This window comes from Eleutherodactylus coqui, chromosome 12, assembly GCF_035609145.1.
Source record: "Eleutherodactylus coqui strain aEleCoq1 chromosome 12, aEleCoq1.hap1, whole genome shotgun sequence".
NCBI lineage: Eukaryota > Metazoa > Chordata > Amphibia > Anura > Eleutherodactylidae > Eleutherodactylus > Eleutherodactylus coqui.
In genome coordinates, this window is record NC_089848.1 from 104,711,697 (window position 1) to 104,730,955 (window position 19,259).

At 45.5% G+C, this 19,259-nt stretch overlaps 1 protein-coding gene across 1 annotated transcript in view; it reads right to left on the bottom strand.

Moving 5' to 3' along the window:
• The window catches only part of ADARB2 (adenosine deaminase RNA specific B2 (inactive)), a 519,628-nt gene that overhangs the window by 104,805 nt on the left and 395,564 nt on the right, over positions 1-19,259 (bottom strand). The window contains exon 5 of the mRNA XM_066584485.1: positions 10,980-11,091. Within this exon, the coding sequence (XP_066440582.1) occupies positions 10,980-11,091 (112 nt within the window). The remainder of the gene's footprint in view (positions 1-10,979; positions 11,092-19,259) is intronic.

Here is a 19,259-nt window from a genome sequence, read left to right on the forward strand (position 1 = left end):
GTTCCACGATTGGACCAGCTGCACAGGGTCCCGACCTGAACCTATTGAACATCTCTGGGAGGAACTAGAACGTTGGGTCAGAAAATATGAACAACGTCCATTTTTGGTAAGAGAACTTGCTAGATGAAGGATAAATGGCTCCTCTGCCACTGCTGTCACAGTGTTCAGGGATGAGGGGACTCCTCTCGGGGATGAAGGAATCCCCTGCCACAGCTGTGGTAGAGGAGTGCAATCTTCTCCCATTGATTCCAATGGGGCCGGATCTCTATCTCCTACTGCGGCAGGAGATTCCTTCAGCCTGCTGTGATGCGAGGCTGTTTCCCTGCGAGAACCCCTCGCATCCAGGGGTGCAATGCATTTTTAACATTAGAAAGTCGCATCGGCATTCGTGTAAAAAAAAAAATGCGCAAAAAAAACACAAGTGTGCAAGAACCCTCAGACTTAGGTCTCCTTTAGACTGGCAAGAGCGTTCTCTCCCAATCCTTCTGAAAAGTCCTTCTAAAAGATTAGAGTTGTGGTCTCATTAGACCCTGCGTGGAGGCTGTAAAAGTTCGTTCCCTGTTGCCCTATAAAAAGTCCCTCGGAGGATATTTTTTTGTAGTGAACCTCTTGTTGACAGACAGATGACTGCTAGACGACTCTACGACGCACTCGAAGACATTTTGCCCAGTTAATAGACTTTGAGAGAGGCACATCATTGGAACGAGAGAACCAGGATAGTCATTTCAACTAATTGCCTGCCATCTAGGCAAACTGATACAAGATGTCGATAGCAATGGTTACATGAGGACAAGCACAAATGGTAGAGAGGATTGTTTGATCCGCCGACAACCACAAGCAGATCCAACAGTTGTGTTGTCCACCATTCAGGGACAGGCGGCACCTTCATTACGGACCCCTGCCTCTGCCCAGACTATTTCAAGGTGCTCAGCAGAAAGAAATTTGGTGTCATGGCACTCATTACATGCACTGCCACTCACGCCCCAACACTGTCACTTTCATTCGCAGTGGTGTTGTGGAAGAGAAACCTGGACTATTATGAATTGGCACCATATAGTCTTTAGTGACAAATCCAGGTTCTGTTTGGGAGATGATAACGGTCGTGTTCGAGTCTGGAGACCACGTGGTGAGCACTTCTTCCCTGCCTTGTAAAGCAGCACACTGCCCCCACTGCTGGTGTGATGATCTGGGGGGCCATCACATACAACAGTCGGTCACCCCTAGTAGTGGTACAAGGGACAATGACAGCTCAGCGATATGTTCAGGACATCCTGCAGCCACATGTGTTCCTCTCATGGCGGATTCCAACAGGCATTTCTCAGCAGGATGATGCTTGGTAGCACACAGAAGGAGGTCATAGGAATGCCTCTGCTATATTACCACACTTCCTTGGCCTGCCAAGTCAGCAGATTTATCGCCAATTGAGCATTTATAGGACCCACTGTGACTTCAGTTTTGACTGCTTATGAGTGTGTAGCCTTTAGAGGCTCATTTTCAGCAAATGTGAGCAGGATAACATACAGAACCTGTATACCTCTATGACCGACTGTATCTCCTTATGTATCCAAGCTAGAGGTGGCCCAGCAGGGTACTCGAGTTTCTATGCATGCCTGTATCACATCTGGCATTCAAATTACAGGCAGTACAACAGGATACTAGAGCCTCCATGCCCACCCGTATCACATATTGTATCCAAACTATAGGCGGTTCCAAACACTGTGTTAGAATCTTCATATCCGCTCACATCACATCTTGTATTCATGCTAGAGGCAGTACAACAGGGCACTAGAGCATTAATGCCCGCTCATATTACATCTTGTATCCAAGCTAGAGATGGCCCAACAGAGTACTGGAGCTTCTATGCATGCCCATATCACATCTTGTATCCAAGCTAGAGGCGGTACAACAGGGTACTAGAGTCTCCAGGCCCTCTCGTATCACATCTACCATCTAAGCTAGATGTGGTACAAAAGGGTGCTAGAGCCTTCATGTCTGCCCATATCACATCTTATATCCAAACTATAGGTGGCCGAACAGGGTACCAGAGCCTCCATGCCTGCTCGTATCACATCTTGTATCCAAGCTAAAGGGCAGTACAAAAGTGTACTAGAGCCTCCATGCCCGGCCATATCACATTCTGTATCCAGGCTAGACGTGGCCCAACAGGATACTTGAGCCTCCATGCCCACCTGGCTCACATCCTGTTTCCAGGCTAGACATGGCCCAACAGGGTACAAGAGCCTCCATGCCTGCCCGTATCACATCTTGTATCCAGACTAGAGGTGGTCCAACAGGATACTAGAGCCTCCATGCCTGCCCATATTACATCTTGTAACCAAGCTATAGGTGTTACATCAGGAGCCGTCTTTGTATTGTACAGTTTTCCTCAATAAATTAGCGCTTTGCTCTAATATTCTAATCACATATATCATTAAATTTGTAGTGACCCAGAGTGTCATACATGGTAGGCAAAGAGTTAATAGGTCCTCGGGTCCTTACTATGAGCCCTTCGGGGGACATAGGAGGCGGCCTTCTAGGGGAAAACCCTGTGTTTCCCTTTAATTTAGGTAAAGTGTATCTGTCTAGCAAAAGTGCCTCTCTGATTGGCTGACTTCAGCTAATTTTCTGATTGTCCAATCTCTTCTTGTGAGCGGATTTAGGTGATTGGAGGGAACTGACCAGGTGACAAGGGAGGAGTCCAGTGAAGCCTGGAAAGCACTAGGGTGTGGTAGAGGAAGTGAGTTAGGAGAGGAGAGAAGAGAGAGGGAAGAGCGGGTAGCGAGAAGAGGAGCGGAGATGGAAAGGAGCCAACCAGGGCTAGAGAGGCGCAGGAACCAAGACCAGGGATCCGACAGAGCCCATAGCGGTAGCGGAGTCTTTTTCAACCCTGCCAGAAGAAACCTGACAAAGGGCAGACCCTGTGCAAGCTCGGAGGAAAGCAGCCTTCACAACTGTGAGTCTATCTGGTCCCTGTAAAGTCAGAAGCCAGCTTGCCCACAGTAGAGCCTGTCCTACTTCTGCCATTCCTCCACAAATAACCCTCCAATTACAGCCCCACTCAATTCCAGTTAGCAGAGGTAACCATGTATGTTATGGCATTGCATTTGGTTGGAAGTTGTTGATGTATTTGGCTACCTGTTACACTGCCAACTGTGAAAGTTATATTCAGTCCACAAGAACAAGTAAACTGTGTGCCTTTGGTTTTACTAAAGCTCTATTGGACTTGTCTCTTTGTTTCATTTTAACAACGTACTCAAAGGCACTGGCGTCACGTGGAACATACAATATTTCCAAATCGCTCGCACCTAGAACCTTCTTGCAATCCCACCTGCTCCATGAGCCGCCATCTGAGGCAGCGCTGCAACCACCGTGACAAAGATGCCAAGAAATAAATACATGAACCGTTCTTCCCCGATATTGCAGTGATGATGGGTTGATCAGATTACGCATATTTGGTATTGTCATACAAGGAGCTTGAATTTTTTTTTCCCATAAATATATTTTTTTCAAGTATATTACACGGAAATGGAAAAAAATGGAAGAAAATTTTAATTTCATATTATTTCTGCCCATTTTTCTGTATATCTCCTGGTACATGAAAAAAACCAATCTATATCACAGAAACAAAAAAAAATAGGCATCAAATAAAAAAATATTAACCCTTAGGCCGGGCTCACACGACCGTATTTGCGCACGCACGTGCAATACGCTGTCAATAGAACTCATTGATTTCAATAAATTCGTTCCCAATCGTGTGTTTCGTTGCACAAAAAATGCGCCCCATTCGCACAGGACAAAAAAACATGTGAACCTAATTACACTAATTAGCCATTTCAATGGCTGAGACCCTGCTTGATTTCTTTGCGTGCGCAAATGCGCAGGATTTGTGAGCACAAAACCTACCATTACAAAAAGCACAGGTGTACACAAAAATGCAAAGCCCAATGCGCAAATACGTGATGCGAATGCGCACATGCCCATGCGAATCCGGCCTTAGAATGTATTGTTTTGGAAATATGAAATTTTGATGTGGAAATTTAGCATTGAAGACCTTGGTCATGAAGGGGTTAAGCAGCTTTTGTTTGCAGCACCTCCTGCCGCGCGGAAGATAGATGTCAAACCTTCCCCATGCCGAGATAATGTGCCACTTCCAATCCTGTAACCTTACAAGCCCCCTAGTGGCAGCGGACGCGGTGAGACCGCCGGCAGGAAGTTCACACTTAAGTGCCAGGTCTCCTCTTCCAGGAGCTCCTAGGGAGCAGTTTCCTCTGGCCTCATCAGCCTAAGGCTGGCTTCTCATGAGTGTAAGTGCAATTGCGCTATGAACGTGTTTTTTTTGCGTGCGCATCGGCGTAGTCTACTGTACTTTTTCTGCCCACAAGGCACGGGGTTTTTTTGCACAGAGGCCACAAATACGCACCAATTGAAATAGTAATTTGTCTAACGAGTTCCGGATGTTTTATCTTTCCAACGGAATTACGCAGTCGTTTGTGCATCTTCTTGTTTATTGCGCTCATTTGCGCACCATTGACTTCTACGGGGACCTTTGGTGCGCAAATACGCAGAAAAAAGAGAATGTTCTATCTTTTTTGCGTGATCAAAATGCGCTCGCCGAAATATGGAAATGTGAACAAACCCATTGACATCAATGGGTCTTATTCTCTGCATATTGCGTGCGCACGTTTTGCCTAAGTAAATATGTGCGCCGATCCGTCCGCGTGAAACCACCTAAGGTCTTTTGAGAACTGCCGATTTCTCATTTGAACGAGCGACTTCGGAGCAACTCAGTGCAACGTATTTGTGCTATAAGGGCTCCCACCCACTTGCGTTAGCGATTTGCGTTTTTTTAGCGCTGCGATAGAGCGCTAAAACTTTCTAGTTTGAAACAAATGAGTTGTAATGTGGCTATGCACACTTGCGATTTTTTTTTTCGCAGCGCTGGTGCGAATTTTTATCGATTGCGACTTCCCTATATTAGTGTGATGTCCGATTTTTCCCTCGCCCATGCAAGTCAATGGGTGCTGTAAAAAACGCATCGCACATTGCACAATCGCATGCGCGACTGCGTTGCGATGCGATACTGCGATATTTGTCTCTGGCAAGGAGGAGGGAAAGGGCACAGCAGTCAGTGTCAAAAACGCTGCGATAAAAAAACGCAGGGCAGCCACAAAACATAGAGCTTTGCGATGCGAGTTTAGTGGGGGGAAAATCGCAGCGCAATCGCAAAAAAATCGCAAGTTGGCAACTGTGATATTGCAGCGATTTTAAAAACGCACTATTGCCCTCGCAAATAGGTGGGAGCCCTAAAAAAAGCTTTTTTATGAGAGTATCAGCATATTTTACCGCTCGCAGGGCATGTTTTTTGCGCATAGGACACGACCACTTTAAATGGCTGTTTAGCCTAATGAGTTCCAGGCGTGTTCTTTTTCTCGTGGAGTTATGCAGTGTATTGTGCGTTCCGTTGCGCATTGCACACGGTCGTGCACCCCACATTGACTTCTATGGAGACTTTCAATGCACAAATGCGCATAAAAGTACAGCATGATGTGTGCGCAAAAAAAAGGTAATTAGAACAAACCCATTGAAATCATTGGGTCCTATTCTCTGGGTATTGCGCAGGCAAATACGGCCCTGTGAAGGAGCCGTTAATGCGCTGATTTACCACCGAGCTTTCATCTTACCTCAGTAGTATGAGAAATGTAAGCTGCGCTGTGATGGGTTACTACGGGCAACGAAGGCAGATGTTCTTTTAGACAATTTTCATAAGAGTGCGGTGCTGGGTGACTTTTCCGTGGCCCACCCTGTATTTTTTATCCTTGCAAGACCAGAGAGTTTTCATTTTTCCATTTATGCGTATTTATCCCCACCGTAACCTTATTTTCCCTCAATATAGTCGTAGGAGGGCTTGTTTTTTTTTGCAGGATAAGTTGTACGTCTTAATGGTACCTTTCAAAGTTTTATATAACACATTGAAAAACATGGAAAAAAAATGGCGCTAAAGGAAAAAAAGAAACCTCATGTTTTTTTAAGTTTCATTTCTGTGGCATTCGCTGTGTGGTAAAAATGACATGTTAAAGGGGTTTTCCAGGTAATTTTTATAGATGACCTATGCTCAGGTAGTTGATTGGCTGAGGACCGCAACCAATCAACTATTCCGGCACCCGCTGTCACCAGCAAAACACACAGAGTGCGGAGTGGAAGCAGATTGCTTGGACCCCTATGTCATGTCCAGCTCTAGTAATTACAGGTGCAGCTTCCATTGAAATCAATGCGCACTAGACTGTGGGGGTGCACTGTAGGGGACGCAAGACTGTGTGGGGACACTGTGGAAGATATTGGACTGTATGGGGACACTTTGGGTGATGCTAGACTGTGTGTGGGCACGGTGTGGGATGCTAGACTGTGTGGGGGCACTATGGGAGACACTAGACTGTGTGGGGGCATTATGGGAGACACTAGACTGTGTAGGGGCATTATGGGAGACTCTACACTATGTGGGGGCACTATGGGAGACAGTAGACTGTGTGGGGGCATTATTGGAGACATTAGACTGTGTGGGGGCACTATGGGAGACACTAGACTGTGTGGGGGCACTATGGGAGACACTAGACTGTGTTGGGGAACTATGGGAGACACTAGACTGTGTTGGGGCACTATGGGAGACACTAGACTGTGTTGGGGCACTATGGGAGACACTAGACTGTGTAGGGCAACTACAGGAGACACTAGACTGTGTAAGGGAACTATGGGAGACACTAGACTGTGTGGGGCACTATGGGAGACACTAGACTGTGTGGGGGCTCTATGGGAGACACTAGACTGTATGGGGGCACTATGGGAGACACTAGACTGTGTGGGGCTCTATAGGAGACACTAGACTATGTGGGCGGGGCACTATGGAAGACACTAGACTGTGTGGGGCACTATGGGAGACACTAGACTGTGTGGGGCTCTATGGGAGACACGACTGTATGGGGGCACTATGGGAGACACTAGACCAGTGGGGGCACTATGGGAGACACTAGACTGTGTGGGGGCACTATGGGAGACACTAGACTGTGTGGGGGCACTATAGGAGACACTAGACTGTGTGGGGGCACTATAGGAGACACTAGACTGTGCGGGGGCACTATGGGAGACACTAGACTGTGCGGGGGCACTATGGGAGACACTAGACTGTGTAGGGGGCACTATGGGAGACACTAGACTGTGTAGGGGGCACTATGGGAGACACTAGACTGTGTAGGGGGCACTATGGGAGACACTAGACTGTGTGGGGGCTCTATAGGCAACACTACACTGTTAGGTAACACTGTGGGGACACTAGCTATGCTGATGCACTGTTGGGGGCACTATAGCTATAGTCATTATAGATGGTGAGCATAATGGGAAATTATTACTATGTGACAATGGGAAGGCCATTGGAGAAGAAGTCTTCATAGTGCTCTGAGTCTAGAGAAGAAAACTGAAAACAGAGCACTGTAATCAGATGAAACGTCACCTGTATCCGTAAATTTGCTATTTGGAAGTAGTGGGGGCAGCTACATTCTTTGCACATGGGTCCTTAGCACTCTCTGTCCGTCCCTCAAAGTCCTTTTAAGCAACTGAGCCCATATGAAAGACGTTAGTCTTCCCTCCGTGTATTTAGACAGCAGTGACACAAAGGAGCTGAGATTCACTGACATCCACCGGACATTCATTACACTCCTCTTCCAATAATATTACCGACCTCATAAATCCAGGCAGCGTCTTATAAATCACCAATCATCCCCATAATCAATATTCATTACTTTTACTTTACCCACCAAACATTTATTATGCTACACTGTATCAGCCGCACGACTCGCTGTATTGAGGAGTATTTTATGGTTGTTAAAGGGAGAAACACTGTAAATCACCATTAAGTGGGAATGGATGGCATTTATTATTTTCCCCTGCCCTGAAAAATTCAATTCTGATATTGTCAGGGTATTCTGATGGCGGTGGTAAATCACACTTAGAAATGGAAGCCAAATAAAAGAAAAAAAATAATGTGCATCCATTTCTTTCTGAAAGTAAGAAAATCTATCTTCTATCTATCTATACTACATCCAAGTAATATCTCCAGCATCCATCCATCTACTCATATCAGCCCATAACCATTATGTACATTGCTGCTTACACTATGTATCAACACATATATACCAGACTACTAGCAGGGTTCATTATAATCTAGTGTTATAAAGGGGTTATTTAAGGACTCCATTAGTTTAAGGGTTTTTTCAGCTCAATAGGAGCTGTGCCTGCAATACTATGCCATGCCATTGTACAATGTACGGAGCTATCTGCCTACTGCTCCATAATGGGTAATATAGCTGGCTCAGTGAACAGCTGGTTGGTGAATGGACCCCCATTGTTCATCTATTGATGGCCCATCCTATGGATGGGTCATCAATTTTCAAGAGTTGGAAAACCCCTTTAAATCAATCCTCTGCTCCTGGGACAAAATATTGTCCAGGGACAAGAGGGCAGGAATTATACTACCTGTCATCCATGCTCTACGCTATTGCCCTATGAGTCCACCCCTTTTCTGTCTTATAAGATTGTGGTTGCAGTTTTCTAACTACCCAATGCACAGTGTTCATCATTGGTCCAAGGCACTTCATGAGGCTGTCTGACTGGCCAGCAATGATCACCTGAGTAGCACTGGCCAATCAGAAAGCAGGTGTAGTGAATCAGTAGCCGAATAGTTTGCATGAGATAGTAAGAAGATTGTGGTAGCCATCTTGAAAGACTGAAAATAGACTTCTGGGAACCAACAAATTCGAAGAACAACAATGCAGAAAACGAATGGCAGGTAATATAATGCCCCCTTTGGTTCCTGGACAGAATTTTTCATCTGGGACTGAAGGGACACTTTAAAGTATGTAAACACCTTTACATTGAATTCTTTTTATTGCTCATTTGCTTCCTAAATGTAGGACTGAGAAACTTTTTAAATAGTCTTCATTAAAATGGTTTTGTTACTGTAGAGTCTGCGCTACTGCTTCTCGTAGCTGGCTGTTCTGCTTCTGATATAGGTCTGACAGCACATTACTTCTGGCTGCTGATTGCTTTCTCTGCTTTAACCAACCATCCAATCACAGCAGTCCAGAGATAGAAAACCAGCATGGGCAAGGGGTTTTTACACAGCAGATTAGAGTGTGCATAGGAAAAAAAACATCCATGTCTTCAGGTAAGGCAGATCATACAAATGTACGATATCACAGTTTAGACAGAGAAGACAGCACACACAAGAAGAGGAAGGAGTAGAATCACACAGACTGTGAATTAGTGTACAGAGAAGAATCTACATGGGGAGGAAGTGGGGAAATCACACACTCCTCAGCATCAGAGTCTATCAGCACAAGGGAGAAGAGATCCCTTATAAGCTATAGAAGGTGAAAGCATCCTGCATGGTGAAAAACTGTATTCTCAGGGGCTGTGGGACTTTTTAAAATGCTTCTGAATGGTCTCTTGTGTGGGTTAGTGTTAGGTTTAAGATGGCGGTTGTGGATGTGGGTTCTAAGGATCATTTGTAGGTAGGGCTGGATTCTCCTAGGAGCCAATATATTTTAGGCCTAACCCATCCTGGATAATACACTTCAGTTTATAGGTATATTTATTTTTACATTTTGAGCATGCTCAGAATTTAGGGCCCATGCTTTGGTTGTTCATCAATTTCGAAAGCATCTTTTGAGCACGTTCTCTAACAGTTCATCATTACTGGAGCTTGACCCATGGAGCATACTCAGATTCTGCTGGCTGTGTTCCATCCAAAAGCAGGATTGTAAATGGAGCATCAAGGTGGCAGCACCCAGTGCAGAAACTCTTATGCAGTTTCTCCTGGACGGACTGTTGTACAGCATAGGAATGGATCCAGAAGCTACAAGGATCTACCTGTTAGGTAAGTATGAGGCAGTTCTCAGTGTGATAACATTCATGGGGTGATCCGGCTGCTCTGTACTGGGCAGGAGAGAATGGAGGGGATGGAAGGAGATCCTCCCTCCACAGGCTGTTCATGATTGCATCAGCTGGATCCTGAGCGCTTCAACAGGTCACATGATTCACTCTGGGATTTCACGGATCACTTTGGGAGTAACCCAACGTCTGATGTATAAAATACCAATCTTAACCTTTTTCTAACACCTGTGTTGGGGATTCCACTTTCCTGCTCCGTTCGTGTCGTTAAGGTCATGTGAATCTCTTGGCCATACAGAGATTATTGGAGCTGCATCCTGTGTGTTTGGCGAGAGTCAGCAGCATCAACAGCCCTGAAGTTGCAGAGGCCATTCCTAGCAGCACATGCAAGAGTTTCCTCATGCTGGGGGGGGGGGGGGGGATGTTCAAGAGGCCCTTTTGTTTTCCGATCGGTCCTGTCTGTAACGGGATCGCAGGGTGGCATACAGTTGCCACGGCTTGCCACTGCAGTATCTCTATTACACCCTGCCTATTTCATTGGAGAAAATGCTGGACATCACGACAGAATCCAGACAGACCCCATTATACTCAAAGCGGTCCATTTCTGTACTGTTTGGTTCATAGAACAGATGTGTTCTGGCAGAGCTTATGTCTCCCTGCTCCCACAATAGAGTAGAAAATGGAAACCTATATACAGTCCTTAGGGCTGGTGTAAACCCAGCCTAAAATGTCATTAGTTGCAATGCGGCCCAAGCATCAAATGCTTCACCTCCTACCTGAGCCATGAGTAGGTCACCCTACAACTACACTTTGCCACCTATCAATTATTGTTCTTATGTATGTAAAGCATTTACAAGTTGTAATACGGAAAATCAATGTCATTCATGCACTTGACTCTGTTGAGAAGATGCTTCTTGGTTGAAACCCTCTTAATGTTAGACAAGTTGTCTTGGAGAGTTGGTAATAAGATCATTATATCCAGCAAACTACACCATGATGAATCACAAAAGTAAAGAAGATCTTCCGTAAAAGAAGCTTACCACGGGTCATGACGATGGCTGCTAGGGCTTTGTGACGCATACATACTAAGAAGTTTTCTGTAAGCTCCTGGAATTTTTGTATTACCAGCTGATATAAGGAGTCTGCAAATTCCTGGAAGAAAAAGAAATACAAGTATTAATCGCAGTTCTCCCTAAATTGCAGGAACTGCTGAGCCAGAAAATCTCCCAGGCCTGAAATATCTGCAATCCCCAATCTCACATCATCCAAGTCTTGTTGCCATCCTACAAATGGCCACCAATGCAGGAGCATGTCACATGACCCTATTATCAGTAGAAAGAACGAAAGCAAAAGATAACCCCCCCCCCCCCCCACAGAGGAAAGAATCAGTCCTTGTAATTGAGAACTTTGTGTCGGGGCTCAGCCGCATGTAGCCGCTTGTTCTCCCTGCACTGCTCTGAAGTTCTTTCATCAGGCAGGGATTTAAAGTCCCCACCTCTGAAAGAGCTGTATCTGATTGGATGAGCACTCAGCCAATTACAGGCAGCGCTCAGCATTCAATGAATGACAGCTGAGCGCTGCCTGTGATTGCTCACAGCGCTCAGCCAATCATAGACAGGGCTCGGCCATTCATTGAATTCAATGCCTGCCTGTGATTGGCTGAGCGCTGTAACCAATGATGAACGAACTTTAAAGGAGTGCAGGGAGAACAAGCGGCTACATGCAGCTGAGCCCCGGCAGCGGTGGAGAGGTGAGTATACATATTTTTTTATTTTTTACACATGCTATATTTATATTTAAAGCCCTTCCCTGAAAATCACTTCAGAGGTTGCTGGCGGCCCATTACATTCAATGGGGCTGCCGGCAACAGCAGTAGCCCCATTGAAAGCAATGCTGCAATGCGAAATCAGGTTCGTTAAATCAGAGCAAAAAATTCAAGAGAGAGCCTGCTTGCAAGTCAAGAAGCTCACAAGCTCAGGCACTTGCAACCCAAGGTATCACTGTATACATATATATATATATATATATATATATTGGACAAAAATATGGAAACCCCATACGAAATGCATTGGATTTTAATCATTAGCACTGAGCTGCCGTTTTTACCCCTGCTTGGCTTAGAACTTTCACATCAAACTTGTGTTTACTTCACCTCTTGCCCACTATGAGTGGTTTTGGGAACAGCAGCTGAGTGACTCAAACCCCTGACCAATGAAACTTCGTTGCTTGGGCAGATATTGACTTTCGCCCAGCAGCATCTGTGTCATATTACCTTCACTTAAGTTATATGGGATTATAAATTATGTTTCAATAAGACATGTAGAGACCGATTTTAAGGCACACATTCCGTATGGTGTTTCCATATTTTTGTCCACCCCCTGTGTGTGTGTGTGTTTATGAATGTGGATATATATATATATATATATATATATATATATATATATATATATATATATATATATATATACACTACCGTTCAAAAGTTTGGGGTCACATTGAAATGTCCTTATTTTTGAAGGAAAAGCACTGTACTTTTCAATGAAGATAACTTTAAACTAGTCCTAACTTTAAACAAATGCACTCTATACATTGCTAATGTGGTAAATGACTATTCTAGCTGCAAATGCCTGGTTTTTTGTGCAAAATCTACAAAGGTGAATAGAGGCCCATTTCCAGCAACTATCACTCCAGTGTTCTAATGGTACAATGTGTTTGCTCATTGGCTCAGAAGGCTAATTGATGATTAGAAAACCCTTGTGCAATCATGTTCACACATCTGAAAACAGTCTAGCTCGTTACAGAAGCTACAAAACTGACCTTCCTGTGAGCAGATTGAGTTTCTGGAGCATCACATTTGTGGGGTCAATTAAACGCTCAAAATGGCCAGAAAAAGAGAACTTTCATCTGAAACTCGACAGTCTATTCTTGTTATTAGAAATGAAGGCTATTCCATGCGAGAAATTGCTAAGAAATTGAAGATTTCCTACAACGGTGTGTACTACTCCCTTCAGAGGACAGCACAAACAGGCTCTAACCAGAGTAGAAAAAGAAGTGGGAGGCCGCGTTGCACAACTAAGCAAGAAGATAAGCACATTAGAGTCTCTAGTTTGAGAAACAGACGCCTCACAGGTACCCAACTGGCATCTTCATTAAATAGTACCCGCAAAACACCAGTGTCAACATCTACAGTGAAGAGGCGGCTGCGGGATTTTGGGCTTCAGGGCAGAGTGGCAAAGAAAAAGCCATATCTGAGACTGGCCAATAAAAGAAAAAGATTAAGATGGGCAAAAGAACACAGACATTGGACAGAGGAAGACTGGGAAAAAGTGTTGTGGACGGATGAATCCAAGTTTGAGGTGTTTGGATCACAAAGAAGAACGTTTGTGAGACGCAGAACAAATGAAAAGATGCTGGAAGAATGCCTGACGCCATCTGTTAAGCATGGTGGAGGTAATGTGATGGTCTGGGGTTGCTTTGGTGCTGGTAAGGTGGGAGATTTGTACAGGGTAAAAGGGATTCTGAATAAGGAAGGCTATCACTCCATTTTGCAACGCCATGCCATACCCAGTGGACAGCGCTTGATTGGAACCAATTTCATCCTACAACAGGACAATGACCCTAAACACACCTCCAAATTGTGCAAGAACTATTTACAGCAGAAGCAGGCAGCTGGTATTCTATCGGTAATGGAGTGGCCAGCGCAGTCACCAGATCTGAACCCCATTGAGCTGTTGTGGGAGCAGCTTGACCGTATGGTACGCCAGAAGTGCCCATCCAACCAATCCAACTTGTGGGAGATGCTTCTAGAAGCGTGGGGTGCAATTTCACAAGCTTACCTCAACAAATTAACAGCTAGAATGTCAGAGGTGTGCAATGCTGTAATTGCTGCAAAAGGAGGATTCTTTGACGAAAGCAAAGTTTGATGTAAAAACAATGTTATTTCAAATACAAATCATTATTTCTAACCTTGTCAATGTCTTGGCTATATTTTCTATTAATTTCACAACGCATGGTGGTGAATAAGTGTGACTTTTCATGGAAAACACAAAATTGTTTGGGTGACCCCAAACTTTTGAACGGTAGTGTATATATATATATATATATATATATATATGTTTGATGCGTGTTTGAAAATTTGTCTGTGAATGAAGGAGATATTATATATTCACTCTATTGCAGTATAATTACTTCAGAAGATAGTTAACATCCAATTAATGGTAGTTATTCTTGTGAAAGAAGTTGCGAGAGTACAGTGAACTAGACAATATAAATAGTCCTACAAAGTAGAAGTCTGCAGATTTAAGTCATAGCCTGAACTGAGTGTCTATAAGTAAGAGATCATCATTGTGCCAAGAAGAAACCAAAGGTAAGTGAGCTAAGCCAATGGGCTAAAAGTAGGTGAGTCTGGGTAAGTATTATACTTACCTGTCCAGTCATTCCTCCGGTGTTAGTGCATTGATTAGCAAGCTAAGTAATCCGCCCATTATGGAATTGTAATGGGCAGACTACTTAAACAGCGCTGCTCAATGCATTAACTGGGAGCTTCCAGCGCTCACACTGGGGGAACGACGAGGGAGGTAAGTATAACACTCAGCGCTAAGGTTGTGCATCTGGAACCTCTGGTTCTACAGTTTTCCTTGTGCACACCTTCACAGGTAGGGGTTAATGGAGCTTGCTGGGTGTAGTATTGTCCACCATCCAATCCCCCATGTCTGTGGCAGATAAATACCAGCAAACTCGGGTGGCAGGTGCGGCCTCCAAACGTCTTGTGTCTTGTGTGTGTGTCAGATGTGTGATGCCTGACACTGTTCCCTATGTCAGCACGCTGACTGACTCTCTATCTCCCTTGGTGTGAGTACACTTGGACTGGCTATGGTTGACCATCTGTATGCATGTGTGCTCTGGGTGGGCTTCCTGTTATATGTTGTATGCACAACCTGGTATGTTGGTGTGAACAATGACGTGTGTGGTATGTCTGTGCAGGTGGTCAGACATGTGCTCTATGTGCAGTCCTGTTCTGTGTTCAGTGTGTGTGAACAGTGTCATGTCCTATGCGTGTCTAGTGCATCTCTCCAGGTTCCTAATCAGGGATAGCCAGGTCCCTGATGCAGACAGTGGGGCCGACCTTATCAGGACAATTACCCTACTTTTAGGCAGGCGTTCCCCACTTTCCCTGATTAGTAATGGACAGGGGTCCTTCCATCTTAGCCTTGAAAGGTGCAATTGGTCCTTGCAATACTATGAGTGAGTGTTTGCAGTTTTAAAAGGACACAATCCTGGGTCCGTACAGAGGTATGACGCCTTAGTGCGCCCCGGCGCAGCAGGTCACCTACGTTTAGCCCATAAGCTTAGCTTACAGGACTAAAAGCAGGTGACAGATTCCCTTTAAAGGGGTTGTCTCGCAAAATCAAGTGGGGTTATACACTTCTGTATGGCCATATTAATGCACTTTGTAATATATATCGTGCATTAAATATGAGCCATACAGAAGTTATTCCACTTACCTGCTCTGTTGCTAGCGTCCTCGTCTCCATGGTTTCATCTAAATTCGCTGGCAGCTTGCTTTTTTAGACGCGCTTGCGCAGTCCGGTCTTCTCCTTTCAGCACGAGCCGCTTCAGTGTGCTCCCCGCTACAGCTCTTCTGCGCATGCGCAGATGAGCTGTCACTGCTCGGGAGCGCGCTGGAGCGGCCATTCTGTACCATCCTCTGTTAGAGGAAGGTGCAGAGCCGCCCAGCTGTCCGGAGAAGCCGCCCAGCTGTCCTGCCGCCCAGCTGTCCTGGTAAGTGATGGGCCGGGGGGGAAGCTGTCGTCGCTGTGCCGGGGGGGCTGTCGCTGCGATGGGGGGGGGGCTGTCGCTGCGATGGGGGGGCTGTCGCTAGGCCGGGGGAACTAGCGCTGGGCCGGGGAAACTGTCGCTAGGCCGGGGGAACTATCGCTGGGCCGGGGGAACTGTCGCTAGGCCGGGGGAACTATCGCTAGGCCGGGGGAACTATCGCTGGGCCGGGGGAACTGTCGCTAGGCCGGGGGAACTAGCGCTGGGCCGGGGGAACTGTCGCTAGGCTGGGGGGGGCTGTCGCTAGGCCGGGGGAACTAGCGCTGGGCCGGGGGGGGGGCTGTCGCTAGGCCGGGGGAACTAGCGCTGGGCCGGGGGGGGGCTGTTGCTGGGCCGGGGGGCTGCCGCTGTGATGGGGGGGGGGGGGGGCGCGCTGCGCCGGTTACCTTCTGCCTGGCGGTGGGTGACTGGTCGGCCGTGTTCACTCCAGGGGTCCGGTCGGCGGCTGCGGGGCGTCTGGTTGCCATGGAGACACAGCTGGTAGCGTCTCGGGAGCGCGCACGTCGGGCTGCAGCGAGCGAAGGGAAAAGAGCCGGCGGCCATCTTGGGGAAACTTTTATAAGTTGCTGAAACGCTGGAACGGTAATTACAAACCAGCTAGAAATGTCATTTACAGGGGTAATTAACATCTCCTTTAAGTAAGGTTTGATTTGATTAGACTAGATCCCATATACTATGTTTTTTAGTTGTAAGCTCATTGCTACACATTATGAAACAATGAAACCATCTTGTCATACATGCGGGTATCTCTTACATGCTAAGATACAACACGGTATGAGGTACCTTTAGCTATAGCTAATGCATGTGATGTAAGTTACTTTTCATTTTTGTCAAAGACAGAGAATTTGTGAACACCATAAAAGCCATAGAAAGGGGTGTTTGATCAGCTTTTTTGACGTAATGCATCAATACATTCATCCACATATAATTAAATCCATTAAAATGGTTTTCTACATCAATAAAATTGATCCCCCATCCACTGAATATGGCAGAAATGTATTATGGCTGTTATCTGACTGCTGGAAATACTCAAATGAAGTTGCATTATAGAGCGGCTGCCGTATACATTGAAATTACGGAATAGGCGATAAATGTTAAATCCTGCACTCCCTTATGCAGTAAGCACTGTAAAAAAAATATAGCAATGGCGAAATTTCATTTTTTTTCCTACCCCTCCCCAAGTTAAAAAAGTGAAACGATTAACAATAAACTATATGTATCCCAAGGTGGTGCCAATAAACAGTACAGCTTATTCCTCATATGGCTATTTGCCAATCATGTGGCAATAAGAAAACCTTGAGATTACAATAAAAAATTGTACTAATTAAAAAAAAAAAAAAAACAAAAAAAAAAAAATCCAAGATTTTCATTTTTTGCAAAACCGCCCAGCCCTGCATGCAGGAGGTATAAGTTTGTTATTGCGACCCTCAAATTTTGCATCCGGAGGGGGCCAAGTGCTTTATATTATGCCTTTGCGCGCATGTGAATGACATTAGCTGCTCTCATTTTCTAAATCCCCACTAAGTATCTATGTCAGAATTACTAATACGTTCAACCCCATTAAAATTAACCAGTTTCATTCATTGCAGACTCCAATTTGTAGTGATCACACAGCATCCAGACAAAAGAAATAATGTAGCAGGCGCACCAAGCAGAAAAGGTCAGCGGGGGAGATAAATAAATAAGCCGCAGAAGAGATTTTCCTCCAGGTCTTTATTATTTCAACATTGCTTTATCTAAATGTTTTACAGAAGGAATAGAAAGAAGCGATTCATCAATGGCTGTTTACTGACTGCCAGGAGCACTTGTAGCTGCCAAATGACTGCTGCGTACACTGAGCGAATTGTCAGCGCTCGCAGGCTGGTGGGGTATACAAATTAATAAAAGAATATCAAAGAGCAACCAAAGTTGTACTTAATGATGAAAGTAATGACATCTGAACTCGCCTGAGACGTGACAAGTATTCATGCTGGTGATGAAAGAAGGCAAAACTATTGTAGGGGCGGAAGGGAGAAAAACATTCAATATCAAGAAGGATTTGGTCAACGATGACGCCTGTAGAGAAACAATATCTCAAAGCTGAGAAGCATAAAATCAATAGAAAACAACCAATGACACCACTGTATATAGATTATCATACAAACACCCCGCGCGTCTCGCCCTCAAATACGCCCAACTCATCAAGGAACCAAGCGACCTAGTGTCAGGGCAATGTTGTCTAGCAAAAATATGCCTAATTTGCACATCTGAAGAGGAAGAATAAAAGACCCATTAATATGTCATAACTACATGTCATAAATAGATATGCACTAAGAAAGGTTAAGGGTAGGTGTTAGAGATGAGCGAACGTACTCGGTTTGGGTGTTTTTGCACTCGAGCACCGCTTTTTCCAAGTAACTGACTACTCGGACGAAAAGATTCGGGGGGCGGCGTAGTGGAGCGGGGGGTAGCAGTGGGGAACAGAGGGGAGCTCTCTCCCCCCCTCCCACTCCCCTCTGCAACCCCCCGCTCACCCCCGGCGCCGAATCTTTAAGTCCGAGTAGTCAGTTACTGGGAAAAAGCGGTGCTCGAGTGCAAAAACACCCGAAAAGAGTACGTTCGCTCGTCTCTAGTAGGTGTATTAAAAGTCAATATACAAATCTGTCAGCATAAAGTCCCATCCATCACCTTTGACGAATCCTGCCCCATGTCCCAATAACAGTAGGTCAGGAAAGGTATTGTTTCTCCTTAAAGGGGTTGTCCCGAGAAAGCAAGTGGGGGTAAGCACTTCTGTATGGCCATATTAATGCACTTTGTAATATACATCGTGCATTAAATATGAGCCATACAGAAGTTATTCACTTACCTGCTCCGTTGCTGGCATCCTCGTCTCCATGGTGCCGTCTAATTTCAGCGTCTAATCTCCCGATTAGACGCGCTTGCGCAGAAGGGTCTTCTCCCTTCTCTTGGGTCTCGGCACGAGCGGCGTTCTGGCTCCGCCTCCTTCTACGCATCATCGCATAGCTCCGCCCCCGTCACGTGTGCCGATTCCAGCCAATCAGGAGGCTGGAATCAGCAATGGACCGCACAGAGCCCACGGTGCACCATGGGAGAAGACCCGCGGTGCATCGTGGGTGAAGATCCCGGCGGCCATCTTGGTAAGGTAAGTAAGAAGTCGCCGCAGAGTGGGGATTCGGGTAAGTACTAAACTTTTTTTTTTTAACCCATCCCTTGTGTTTGTCTTGCGCCGAACGGGGGGCCTATTGAAAAAAAAAAAAAGCCGTTTCGGCGTGGGACAACCCCTTTAAGGAAAGCACCTAGAAGGTGTGGGGAGACTTATAAGGCCATTCATGTTCCTCTGGGAAATATGCAAATGGCAAGATGGAACAATACCTCTGCAGCGCCACCTATTGGAAAGCAGCATTTCTGTAAGTCAATGTCAGATATTTTAACAAGCCTTGTAACATTTGCCTCACAATTCCCAGTCATTGATACAAGGCTTGTTA